The 13,937-nt window shown below is 37.8% G+C and overlaps 2 protein-coding genes and 1 long non-coding RNA gene across 3 annotated transcripts; all 3 read right to left on the bottom strand.

Moving 5' to 3' along the window:
- Positions 1-6,852: 6,852 nt before the first annotated feature.
- LOC131330035 (uncharacterized) lies at positions 6,853-7,852 on the bottom strand. The gene is made up of 2 exons (XM_058363510.1): positions 7,268-7,852; positions 6,853-7,181 (listed from the first exon to the last, which is right to left on the bottom strand). Exons 1-2 carry the CDS (start codon positions 7,835-7,837, stop codon positions 7,101-7,103), a joined length of 651 nt encoding a protein of 216 aa, XP_058219493.1. The 5' UTR covers positions 7,838-7,852; the 3' UTR covers positions 6,853-7,100.
- A 37-nt stretch (positions 7,853-7,889) lies between these two features.
- Positions 7,890-9,724, bottom strand: LOC131328573 (uncharacterized). The gene is made up of 3 exons (XM_058361504.1): positions 9,685-9,724; positions 8,067-9,159; positions 7,890-7,920 (listed from the first exon to the last, which is right to left on the bottom strand). Exons 2-3 carry the CDS (start codon positions 9,152-9,154, stop codon positions 7,890-7,892), a joined length of 1,119 nt encoding a protein of 372 aa, XP_058217487.1. The 5' UTR covers positions 9,155-9,159; positions 9,685-9,724.
- Positions 9,725-11,592: 1,868 nt separating this feature from the next.
- Positions 11,593-13,476, bottom strand: LOC131330037 (uncharacterized). The gene is made up of 3 exons (XR_009200940.1): positions 13,345-13,476; positions 12,875-12,928; positions 11,593-11,784 (listed from the first exon to the last, which is right to left on the bottom strand). It is a non-coding gene; the product is annotated as an uncharacterized LOC131330037 (long non-coding RNA).
- Between the last annotated feature and the right edge of the window lie 461 nt (positions 13,477-13,937).

Raw genomic sequence — 13,937 nt, 5'->3', positions numbered from 1 at the left:
AGAGCTTGTGTTGGGTATTGTCGAAGCAAATCTGGATGAGGCCTACGTAAGGAAAAGCAATACTGACGTTTTAAAGTTGGTAAATCAATATGAGGGGACGGGTGGGAGATTCAAATTGGGTGGCAAGTCTGTAAGAATAACAGCCAAAGAGGTTACACTGATATTTGGGATACAATCTGGTAGTACGAGGATTATACTAAATCTAACTCCAAGGGTTCCAAATTCAGATTTTGCGGATCGTCTCTGCCCAGGTCCCAAAGGCCAAAGGATATTGACCATTCCAGTACTAAGGGAATTCTTTGCCAAGGCTATTAAAGGTGCAACTTTGGACGATGCGAAGGACTTGGCGCGTGTTGTCACGCCCTCGATTTTCAACATAATTAAGTAATACATTTTAAATAAAGAACCTCGCCTATCATATATATATATATATATATATATATATATTACCCAAAAAGGGTTCCCACCTGTCTTAAATTACAAATCGAATCCCCACGATCAAAGGTTTACAACCTTGGCGCTTTGGCCCCAAAAATACATAATTGCAGGTACAATCCTGTTAGAATATTACAAACGTTTGGTCAAAAGGATTAAAGTAATGTGTTACAGTTACATCTCTGGCAAAATAAAGTTAATACAAAGATGCTAAAGTAACTACAAGAGGTTAGCTTCCAAAAAGTCTTTCATTCCCAAGCACACATTGCCTACGAGCTATTGTCCAGCATTTGAACCTGAAAAGAAAGATTAGGTTGAGCTACACTAGCCCAGTAGGAAAATCTCTATCAATTCGATGTATTAATATGATGATATGGGTAGGAGGGATGAAGTCAAGAGATTCAGCTCAATCAATCGTCAACAACGAACTCACAAGAGTGCCAATAAGATCATTCTAAGATGTGCCTTTGTCTTAATATGCTAACTAGTTCACAAGACATTAACAACTCTAGCAATCTCGAAGGTTATCGTATTTCCACCCCTTGCGTTACGTAAACCCTAACAACTTGGATCACCGTATTTCCACCCCTTGCGTTACGTGACCCACTTGAGTCTCCGTATTACCACCCCTTGCGTTACGAGACTCCCTATCCCAACTTCCGACACATACGACTACTCTCTTATTCACTATGCTAGCTATGACTTCCAAACGATCACACTCATACAAGGGACATCTTACAACATGTCAACAATGTCACATACGAGCCATAAACATTCACAAGTAATCAACAATTAATAGGATGCATTATAACGAAATCTTAACCATGCAATTCTGTATTCGTTTCTTACTAACGGAAGACCAATGGACCAAAGGTAACATTAATCAATCGTAGGAATTTAATTGAATGTACTTGAGATAGGTTTGGAAGTGTCCGAAAGGGTTTAGAAGCGATCGGGGTTCCAAACCATGAAGGGGAAAACTTTTCAGAAATTTCCAGTTTCCTACATGTAGCAATTAAGGGCGCTACATGTAGCCAGCGAACAGAATGAAAAATCTGGGTTTGCTACATGTAGCAATTTAGGGCGCTACATGTAGCCAGCGAACAGAATGAAAAATCTGGGTTTGCTACATGTAGCAATTTAGGGCGCTACATGTAGCCAGTGAACGAAATCAAAGAAATCTGGGTTTGCTACATGTAGCAATTTAGGGTGCTACATGTAGCCAGTGAACGAAATCAAAGAAATCTGGGTTTGCTACATGTACCGGGTAAATGCTGGTACATGTAGCACCTGGGTTTTTCAGCACGAATTTACAGCTTTCATGGGCAAACACAAGGCTTCCAAACAACGATCCAAAGCAAGTTTTGGACACCAAATCAACTCATAAACATACATAGAAAGTTAGAAATCCCTACCTCGATTCAAGGAGCGAAACCTAAGAGATTCGAATGAGCCCTAACTCCAAACCTTTGAAATCAACCAAAATCCTCTCCTCCAAGCTTAACCCAAGGAATTTCGAGCCTAAGAACTCGATTAGAAAGTCGAATGAAGGTTGATCTTTAAGGTTTTGGAGGTATAAGGTGGAGTTTTGTGAGAAAGAGCAAGAGAGAGAGAGAGACGTTGAGGGGAGGAGAGAGAGCCGAGAGTTTGAGTTGGGAGAAAAAATGATTTCCTACCACTCACACCACTATAAATATACTCACATATTTTGCAAGTCACACACACACCCCTCTACTAACAATTGCATCATTTTAAACCACAATTCAAATATTCACCACAAAATTCATATTTTCCCAATTAAGCATTTAATGAACATTTAATTATATATAATAAATAAATAAAAATACGAGTCTCTACACGTGTCCTATGCCTTTTGTTAATAGGGACACTGTTTTTTGCAAATACACAAGCCAGGGTGAGTTGGGGTTACTTGGAGTTCATTGAATCTTTGGATAACAACACGTCATATGATTGGGCAACCTTCATAACTGAAGACATCATTCAAGAACTAAACAAAAGTGCTTCTTCAAAACCAACAAAAGTCGGAGGATGCGTAAACTTTTGATAATTTTCCTAGCTTTTCCAATTTTTTGGTATGTTTTAATCTAATTTGTGCCTATATTCGAAAACAGTATTGGCTTTGTGAGCATGTGTCTTTAATTAAACAAGGAGATCCACAAACCATACCAAGGTTCATCAAGTGGAGGCTTGGTGACCTAACCAAGGAACTGCGTACAAACAAATTGGACTCTCTTGATCCGCAATCGGTAAATATTTCATATGGTTATATGTTTTTTTTAGTTACATAGTTTATCCAATATGATACAGTTTTGGTGGTAGATGTGAGTTATAAACATCATTGTTTATTATATTTTTTTAAAGGAATTATCCTCAGAGTTAGAGCCAAACAACAAGGAGGAGGAGTTGTACAGGTTTTCCCCAGTCCCCGGGCACGAGGCTGATGACAAGGACGCTAAGTTGAAGACGGCAGTTGACACGTCGGGCGATGAGGTCGTGCAAGATACAAGTGATGAGGAAACGGATAATGAGCAAGATGAAGTGGTAGCCCTCCGAGGCATAATCAGAAAGTTGAGTGAAGAAAATGCGGAAAAAGGACCAGATAATTTCTGAGCTTCGGAGGGAAAACTCGGAGAAAATTGACACAATTACTGAACTTAGGAGAAGGATTACAAAGCATCAATAATCCACAACACCTAGTTTCGGATTTGAAGGCATTTCGGCACAGTTTGATAAAGATCACCTAGAACACGAAAACATTACTTTACAGACAGAGATTGGTGGCATGCTCATAGAGAAAGACATTGTTGAAGAAAAACTAGAAGTGATCGGAGACAACATTGATGATATTGTGACACACTCTGTCACACAAATGTACCCAGTAATGTTTGTATATATTAGGTTATATAACAACTTTTATATATTTTGTTAAAAATATTAGGTTATATATACAATTATAACTGGATTTTTTCTGGGAATGCAGATCGGCGAAAATGTGGGTGAGACGGAGGCCAAAGCTAAAAAAGTGGATGCCGGGAGAGAGATACATGAAGTTGAAAATGTGGACAAAGAAGAAGAAGAAAAAGAAGAAGAAGAAGAAGAAGAAAAAGGAGAAGAAGAAGGAGAAGAAGAAGGTGGACGGTTTGAAATTGTCCAGGATGAGGGCGGACCAGAGGACATAATGGTGCCAGATGCAGATGTGGACAGTACAACTATTGAAGCATACACGAGTATACTAGAATGCGACACACCTAAAAGGAAGAAGGGGAAAACCAAAGTAAAAGTGAAATCATCATCCCTGACTAGAGGAGTGAAGAAAACTTTCACCAGAGTGGAAAAGCGATTAGACGATTTTGTCTACGTTGATTTGAAAAAGGGGACAAAGAAATCATCAAAACAAAAGTGGAATCTGAGTGAAGCACCATTGATTCACTTGCTCCCGGATAAAGATGCGAACCTATTGCGTCAAATTGTTGACTGTTCTGACGCAGATCTCAAGTAAGTCAATATACTACAATAATATAACCTCATATGGAATTTTTGCATTATATGATCTCTGCTGCTGTTTACAACATTATCTCTGTGCTGACAGTTTGTTCGTATACATAATTTTCAGTCACTGCCCAATCCAAACACCCAAACGATATACTTACAGAATATAAGTGAAAAAAATATAATTATGATAATCTGAAATATATAGAAGCATACTCCTAGTGTACCACAACTTAGTACACATAGTACACTGTGTTCCCTCTACAATCCTAGTAGTGGAAAAGGCAAAACATGATATGGGAGTGCAGACACATTATCAGACATCAACATTTTGATGATTCCTAGAAGCAGTTTTAGGCTTTCATATCAACAGAAAGCTACTGCCACTATTGAATGATAATGCTAATACTGAATTCTCAAATGATTACATGAAATTGGTTTTTCGTTGCATGTTGCATGTTTCCATGCAATCTCGTCAGTGGCAACCTTATGCAAGTTTTTTGTTGCTTTAACATATTATTTTTTGGGCATATAACCTCATATTTTTTTTTTTGCATTACATATATTTTTTCCTCTGATCTGATCTCAAGTAATTGCTGAAATTTTTTTGGAAAACCTGCGATAACAGTTGCACCGTCTGGACCAGTGATGTGACGAGAGAAGTTATACCCCTGGAAGACGTAATGAAACTCTTGCAAGGAGGGGACGTCTCAAATTGGGTATGGCAATCATATCTTATATACAAATCAGACTGGGTATTGGTCGATTCTATTGTTAACTAAATATGGAAACTAATGCAGATGATCGATGGTCTCACTCGTATGTTAACAATCCAGCTGGAAAAAGATAAGCTTAACCATGGTAACGTTGCATATTTCCCATGCACCATCTGGGTAAGAAACATATATTTTACTTTCGTAATTGTCTGCTTATTTAAGGTTATATATGATCATCTGTCTAATGTCCTTAAAACCTTTTTCAATGCAACAGACTATACTACACAACGTGAAAAGCGACATGAGAACAGTTCTGCTCGACGAAAAGCTCCATAGTGTGTTTGAAAACGTTCGGCAACATGGGACTACATATTATTGGTACTTGGTATTCCCTATGAATGGCAGCGGGGACAAACCGCTAAAATTTAGTCCGTACCATTGGACCATTCTTTTCTATGATGTTAGGAAAAAGAAATGGATGCACTACAATTCATTGAAGAAGAGAGACGGCAGAGATCCAATTCTGAAAGACGCTACCTTTGTGGTACACTTAGTAATTTCATATATGCAAATAGTCATAAATCCATTCACGAACAATATCAACACCACTAATGTTGTCCTTCCTAAATGTAGAAAAAATACGTGGAGAACTACATGAAGGACAGGCATGATGAGCTGAAGAACAAAAGTACCGGTACAGAGATACTCTTTCAAGAACAAAATTTCGATGATCCAATATGCTCACCTCAAAATGCTCCACAACAAGAAAATACATCGTAAGCTTCGAAACTCCATAAAACTCGTACATACAGTAGTTTGAAAAGAACTTCAAATAAACTTATCATTCTTATTGGCCTCGAAACTATGTAGGGTTGATTGTGGGGTTATCGTCTGCATGCTCATGGAACTATTGGCGCACCTTGAACCAATCCCAAAATGACTGACGAAGACAGAAATTGATCAGTTTAGAGCTGGTTTAGTCTCTCGGATTTTAAACGATGAAGGTAGAAGCTGGACAATCAAGAAATGGGAAGCTAGAAGGATGGGGAAGGGGTCGCAATGACCGTTTGTGATATGGAGAGTGATATGATGATGAGATTGTAATATGGGGAGTGAGATGGTGTCCTCGGGACAAATGTGGTTTTAATTTTTTTGTAAGGATAGATAAAAGTTTTTTTTTGGAAGGAGATGATACAAAATTCTCTGATGGCTCATTTCGAACAAACTTTAACTTATACGACAGCAATCTGATATTTGCCACAGTTCTGTATCAGATTTTTGACATGTTTTAGTTCGTATATATGGTTATATAAAAGTTGTTGGAATTAAGATATTGCTGCTGTTATGTTTCTTGCAACAGTTGTAATGTTCTGATTTGCTTTTCACACTACTGTTCTGTTGTTTTCTACTACTGTTCTGTTCTGCTCCATATTGGGTATTGTCTGTCCTTTGATTGATGCTGTTATGTGTGGAATATGATGAATCCTTGGTTTAATTAATAGTGGCTCCAACTATGATATATCAACTGTGTAGCTCCTTCTACTGCCGTTTGCTGCTGTTTGCTATTGCAGACTACTGTTGTTCTGTTCGGCTACAAGCTGATGCTGTCCAGAACTGCTGCCGGAATGGTCAACAATGGCAAACACAGTTGATCCTTATAATGGCACACACTGCCTCTGTCTAGTATTTGAAGTGTTTTGTTGCTAGTGTTAGTAGAATAAGCTTAATGTTATTCTGTTATCTTTTGTTGGTGTCTTTAAGACGTTTCCTTCCCTCTTACTAATTTACGAACATTTATGGCCATTTTTTAAAATATGTCATATGTAACTAAAAAATAAAAGGAGAATATATAATGTTATACAAGTACATATACGATATATACAGTGTTCCTGGACAGCAGAATATAAAATGTTATATAACGTTATATAACATAACTTTATCAAACTGTACAGAACTGATGTGCACCTGTAAAGGAGAAGGGATAACTTTATATAATGTTATATAACGTTAATATCTCAAAATGTGCACAACTCATGTCTACAAAACATTAAACTCTTTATTTATCCATAATCCAAAAGAAACAATTTCAATATTTAGGCATGAATACTGAAAAAAATGAAAAAAAAACAAAGCCCCAACTTTATTCTATTCTCCATCCTAATCTCTCCTTTATTCTCATATTTGTCCTGTTTGCATCATATATCGCTTGGCTCCTTGCATGTTCTTCGATTGTGCTTTGTGGCCTTGTGGCACCTCCCACATTTATTAGGCCTGGTATATGACTCTTCACCCCTTGAACGAATGCGTTTAACTTTGGGCCTACCCGCTGGCCGCCTATTCCATGGAGGGTTTATAACCCGGTCACCTTCCTTCGTAAAATCGGGAATGTCACTCTCTACAACCGGATATATGGGTTCTTCATATGTACGCCGATACGCATCAACAAGGTATAACGGATCCATATGGTCCACCAAATTTCCTTCCCCTCCACAAGCTTTTATAATAACCGTTGCAGCATGCCTACACATGAAACCGGTAGATTGCCAATTACCACAAGAGCAGGTCCTTTCCTCAACAGATACTACCTTTGGGATACGACAGCGTACCTCGTACAAACCACCCTTTGACATAATGATCCTCCACGACCTTCCTTTCTTGATAAAGTGAGCTAACTTCTTATCCATCTTCGGACAAATCACTGAATTCCATTTCATCGACTTTACTCTCCTAGCAGCCATTTGCCTCATAATTTTGCGACGAAGCTCATCAACTAAATAAAATACAGGCATTTCCCGAGCTTTAAGAATCCAATTATTAAACGACTCCACAGCACTAGAGCTCATCTCACCATACCGTTGACCTTCGAAATACGCGTTACTCCAATGCTCTTTGGGGACACTCGCAATAAAGGTCCTAGCTTTATCTCCGCCAAATTGGTAAAAATCTTCCTCAGCAACTTTGTAAACCGACACCGATGAAGCATATGCACATTTGTTGAACAATTCAACGAGCCTGTTCCGAAAACCTTTTCTAAACCGTCCCGGGAAGTGATCCTTCAAGTTAAACTGTATGTGATAGAGACAGTATGCATGATGACAACTGGGGAACATAACAGGAATGTTGTTGACAAGACCTGCATTACGATCAGTGATAAAGGTAATAGGACGAGTGGACATTGTACTCTTTAGAAGGCCAAGAAACCAAGTCCAATTAGCTTCATTTTCAGCATCACAAATTGCAAAAGCTATGGGGAATAGACCTGCACATGAATGATAAAATATTAGATCATATGCAAACTTTTGTCATGTGTAGCTTCTCATAATAAAACATACAATGTTATATATTCAAAACTGTACAAATGAAATCTAATATATAAGGTAAAAATATAAAGAACCGTACACAAACATACATTGATTTGCATCTTTCCCTGTTGCGGCAATGAGTGATCCTTTGAATCTACTCTTCAGATGGGTCGCATCAAGACACAAAAAAGGCCGACAGTAGTTGAACCCCTTGATACAAGCGTCAAACGACACAAACAGTCGCGAAAACTCCTTTGTTACAGGATCAGATTCAAGCCTCAAAACGCTCCCCGGATTCGTAGCCCTTGCAGCTTCAACGTACCACCGAAGCCTATCGAATGAACCTTCATAATCTCCATATAATCCCCCTCTTGCCTTTTCAACACCTAACCAAGCACTATGATAGCACAGATCAAGACCATACTTGTCCGTAAACATATCCATCATGTCGATAGGTGAAGTCTTGGGTTTCTTCTCGACAATCCCAGCTATCTCATTCGCAACCAAACGGGATGACACACGCTTATGCTTATTGGTTCGGTACGTTGAACCACAATTATGCTCATTATGACACTTTGTAATATGAAATACTCCATTGGTTCTATTTAAAATAGCATGCACGTACCATCCACACCCTACAATAACACAAACAGCTGTCACCCTAATATTGTCATTTTTCACCAAACGGTACATAAAGCCATTCTCAATCGCATATTTAGCCAGATCCTGCCTGAACTCCTTCACACCTAATGGAAATTCCTGTCCAACACCCTCTATCAAATGAGCCCAAGCTTCAGTCAAATACCTAGGCTCAGCATGTTTACAATACTTTTCCGCGGGGTCCATTCTATCCACATATTCTAACTCATCATCAACCACTTCATCAACATCACCCACTTCATTAATAGCACTACCAACAATTAACCTGCTACTATGTTTATTCTCATCAACCTTCGCGTTTATGCGATCACAATTACTAAACAAGAAAAGCATGTTCTCAAAATCAGTTTCATTATGAAGAGCACAATATCCATCCTCATAAGCATATGAAACAGAAAACCCACCAACAGACAGATTTTCCCACCTATTACGAATACTACTTAAGACATCCTTCAACCTACCACCACCCGATAACCTCACCGGAAGAATCTGCAACCCATACTTACAAAGAAACATGATTGTTGAATCCATGACAACTGCACACATAACAACACACAACAAAGCGAAAAAATCAAAAAACTGAAAAACGTGGTTATATATCAAAAACCATACAACGTTACAAACACAAAATATAACGTTATATAAATACAATAACGTTATATACAGCGAATATGAAAAGGATTATACTGTTGTTATATAACGTTATATAACAACAGTAACGTATGTATAATGTCAGATACGACTCTTATCCAGTTATAACTTGCAATTCAAAAAACTGAAAACCGGGTTATATATCAAAAACCATACAACGTTACAATGTTACAAACACAAAATATAACGTTATATAAATACAATAACGTAATATACAGCGAATCTGAAAAGGAGAATATTAACGTTATATAACGTTATATAACAACAGTAACGTTATGTACAAAGTCAGATACGACTCTTATACAGTTATAACTTGCAATTCTCATATGTATAATAACAACTTCAAATACACCAAAATCAATGTCAGAAACGAAATCAAAAGCAACAGATCAATAGAGAGATAGAGTTACCAGAGAGGGAGGGAGACGAGACTAGGGCCTGGATTTCTTGGAATGACTCGTCTGGGAAAAGGAAATATTCGCGATCACCAGAGAAAGAACAGAAGATCACCAAAACCAGAATAAGAATCGATATTAACGAATGAGTAATAGTAGATGATCTCAAGAACAAGCACTATCTTCCTGATTTCACGCTATTTCTCTCTGACTCTCTATTGTAACGTAAAAAAATTGGATTCAAACGTCAGGGGATAATGGGGGGATAATGGGCTAAAAATAAGGGATTTGAATGGAAGGGTAAATCAGTCAGGGATTATCTCTCTTTTAAATGAAACGGACCTTATGCCTTATCAAATACCTATTAGTGGACTTAGTGGGTTAGAAACTTGATCAATGGACTTAGTGGGTTTGAAACGTGGTATAATGGACCTTAGGCCAATTTTTTATATTATTTATATACAGTACATACTAAAACAAAAATAGAAGACTCGTGGAGTTAATATCTTAATAACTAATGTCCTTTTCATTAACCAAATCATAATTCCGAATCCAAGTATTACATCAATCGCTAACCCGTCCACGGATTATTGAATCCTAAAATTGAAACAAAAACAATAATTTGAAGAACTTAATGCAACATTTACAGATTTCCGTTAGAGATAGAGAGATGTCCACAAAGCAAAGACTAACAAGACAGAGGTGTTGGTTCGTTTTAGTAATGCGATAAATTATTGGGTGTTTGGCACCCCATGACAGGGTCAAGGATTCATTTTTCATTTTTCAATTCCAACAGTCACACCCCACATGGTTAACTAACTAACTAATTGCCAACTGTCACGCCACATTGCAGCCGCACAGCCCATCGGCCTTGCCGTTTAAGGGTGTCTCGTACAATAAGAGCCTAGCCACCTTAGAGCCAAGCTAGTAAAAGGAACCATGATTCATCCCAAACTAAACCCATTTTATTTTGAAAGTTTCTAACATTCCCTCTGACCACGGCCAAGCCATACTCTTGGAGTGTTTGGGAGCCAATTACCTTTTAGATTTTTTTTTATTGTGGATTGTAGCTAGATATATTAAAAGCTGATTTGGCATACCTTCAAAGCTGCCTCATCCTTCAACTATAGCGCTCCTATTCAGTTGGACGTTCTTCGCGACAAAGGGTGAACGGTGAACCTGTATGTGGTCCACCTAGGAGCTGAACAAATTAACCACATAAAACAGAAAATAGAGAGAGAAAGAATAATACCATGCACCATCCTTAGCCTGCAGCCTAAGGATTTGGCTGCAACCCAAAAATGAAAGTCGACGGCAATAACAAAAGAATGACTTGCCTTCAGTACTATTCATTAAATTGACCGTCACATGCCCAAGAGATTATGCAAGCTGGACGATACTAATAATGATCAAAACAGATTAAGTTCAGACTAACAGACCTTTCCTAACAGGGACATTAGAACCTGCACATGGTGCCACACAATTTATGATTACATCAAACTAAGAATAATATGACTAGCCATAACCAAAAAAACAGGCACCTTCGTCGTTCTCAGATTATTGAGTTGGTGGAGGTTAAAAAACTAGAGAGTGGGAGAAGATACCTAATTAACGCTTATGTTAAAAAAACTATAGTCAGCATAAGAAAACCAGGTCCGACCAGAAACTACCTTTCAAATCAAATGATTCCTTTTAAGAAAAACAAGATTAACTCTCATTGTCAGCATGCAAGCTTAACTCTCTATAAAGTTGTGGGTTTCAGTTAGGCTTTAGCCATTGAGCGTCTATCGCTCACGATGCTACGTTACCCTTGTATACAAATGGTAGGTATTGAAGACAGATAAGATGTCACGACCCAAAACCTACTTTGGAAGTCGTGATCGGCCAAGCGGGTGTTAAGCCGCCGAAGACCTGCTCATAGTCTAGTTTAGGGATTTCTCACATCATTGTCATTTTAAACCATATAAGCAAGGTATGCGGAAGCGTAGAATAAATAATATAATCCCAGAGCTTCTAAGTGTACAAGTATAATAATTACAAACCATTAGGCTACACACAATTCTCCACGGTTATTCTAGCACCCCATTCAGCCCACAACTTGCTATCTACCTTAACCTGAAAAATTAGAAAAGGTTTTCAGAAGCCGAAGCTCGGGTGAGAAACATATACCAAAGTTACAAGTTTGACCATGGAAATACCTCACTTAGTAAAATAATTCAAGAGCAAAGCACATTTCAAATATTCCCATCAAATTCTCCAGTACATGCAGTTTAGTCCATAAGCTCATTTCTTTGGTCCAAAAGATGGACCCTTTTCATTTCATTTCTCTGTCAATTAACTTTTGCACTTTTGAGCAATAATAGCATTCAACGGTATTTTTGCCAGTCGGTTGGGGAGCGACCCCATTGAAGAGTGATAAGATATCATTACCACATGTGTCTAAATCTAGCTCATCAAAAGGCTAATGATGGCTTTTACAAACCACATGTGGTGGGCGTATCAATCCTGTAAAATAAATGGACCTTCAATAGCCTTTTGATGAGCTTTTATTATACTTTGATGACAAAACAAAGGAATAAAATGTATTTTGGATTTTTCATACATAAATTTTCTATCTTGTTATGGAAATTTACAAATATAAAAAAATATTTCAAAAAAAAGTTATTTAACGTATCTCTGCACATGTGTCTAAATCTAGCTCCATATCCACGTATTCCCAATTTTTGAATTTTAGGTATCCGACCCTTAGGTATGCACTTGCACCCGATATGTGCACTTGTCTCCATGTAACATAAGATGGAAGGGGTGTTGCAGTAGCTGGGGAAATACGAAGTTTACAATTGGTACATTGGGGACCAAAATGGCACGGCGGAAATACTTTGGAGACCAAAAAAGAAAATAAAGCTATGGGGTGGTGAAATACCAAGTTTGCCCTTCATTTTGACGGAGGAAATGAACGCCGTGACCTCCAGGGACCATTTAAACACAAAATTGATACGTTGGGGATGCAATGTTTACAATTGAAATATTGGGGACCAAAGTGACACGACGGAAATACTTTAGGGACCAAAAAAGAAAATAAGCCCATTAACATCAATTAAACCAACGAGGAAGTTCAAATTCCATATTTTCTAACAAAATCAAGCAATGGCATCTCATTCCAAAATTTCAGAAAATACATGTAACTAAGGTATGCGCAACTCACCAAAAAGTAGCGTCTAGCTCATCACGCATGCGAACTACTCCATTGAATTGATACCTAAGTAGAAGCGCACTGATAATCACTAACCCGAAAATATGGCTAAGTAACTAGTCTAAATTAGGACACCCCTGTAGGACCAATAACAAATAGTTATCAAATCTCCCACAAAAATCCAAGTCTAAACCTTTTCCACGGATTGAAATTCTAAAAGGACCATAATGAAATAGTTATCTATTTAATACTTTATGAAAAAAACGTCAAAAATAGTTACTAATTACTCCTGTGAGTTCGTCCGAAAATTCTGAAATATTTAGGGATAAATTGAGGGAATGGGACCTAGAACTCAACAACCAATCTGATCCTTTGTCAAAAATAAGTATCCTCTGAGATTATAAAATGGGTTTCATGGTGAAGGGCTCAAAAATTAGGAGTAGGGATGAAGAACAATGAAGGATAGGAAGATTCAAATTTACCGGTTAAGTTTCTTTGACTTCCGAAAAGAAATTGATGTTGTACGGTGATGGCCATGGCTGGACCAGACCTTAAAGGAGAAAAATGGCTGCCGCCTGCTCCTTTGCTCTCTCTCTCTCTGTAAACGGTGGAAGAAAACAGAGGTGGTTGATATCCTAATTACTAACTAAGAGTAATTAACTCATATAATATATCCTTATACAACAATATAATATATATAGTGCTGACTCAAATTATGAATCCACAAAGCACCGCGTTGCGCCACGTGGCTCTTCGCGCCCGATCGTCGCTATTCTGGTCCGTTCGCGTACAAATTTCGGTTTCCAAAAATTCTCATAATTTCAACATAAATAAATAAAAATATGAGGATCATCGTAGCGTTGTTCAATTTTCAAGGAAAAATCCTAACATAGAATAACTTGTATTGTGTATCAGATGTAACTCAATTGTCCCTTAGTATTTACAAAATTAAATCAGAATTCACACACTCATTCGGATCACGATGCACTTCGCGTAGCCTAACTTACTATTAGAATTAAATTAGAGTGTCGAGTTCCTATTTGAATCACGTGACTAGAATTCTAAATGTCATGAT

The sequence above is a fragment of the Rhododendron vialii genome, chromosome 6a (assembly GCF_030253575.1).
Source record: "Rhododendron vialii isolate Sample 1 chromosome 6a, ASM3025357v1".
Lineage (NCBI taxonomy): Eukaryota > Viridiplantae > Streptophyta > Magnoliopsida > Ericales > Ericaceae > Rhododendron > Rhododendron vialii.
This window is presented reverse-complemented; position numbering and strand designations above follow the sequence as displayed.

Bases quoted from the DNA above. Each gene is read 5' to 3' on its own strand.
- LOC131330035 (XM_058363510.1), bottom strand. From the start codon at position 7,837: ATGTCCACTCGTCCTATTACCTTTATCACTGATCGTAATGCAGGTCTT. The intron at 7,182-7,267 runs GTACGCTGTCGT...TTTCATGTGTAG, and splicing joins CAAAGGGTGGTTTGTACGAG to GCATGCTGCAACGGTTATTA.
- LOC131328573 (XM_058361504.1), bottom strand. From the start codon at position 9,154: ATGGATTCAACAATCATGTTTCTTTGTAAGTATGGGTTGCAGATTCTT. The intron at 7,921-8,066 runs GTTTGTGTACGG...ATTCATGTGCAG, and splicing joins AAAGATGCAAATCAATGTAT to GTCTATTCCCCATAGCTTTT.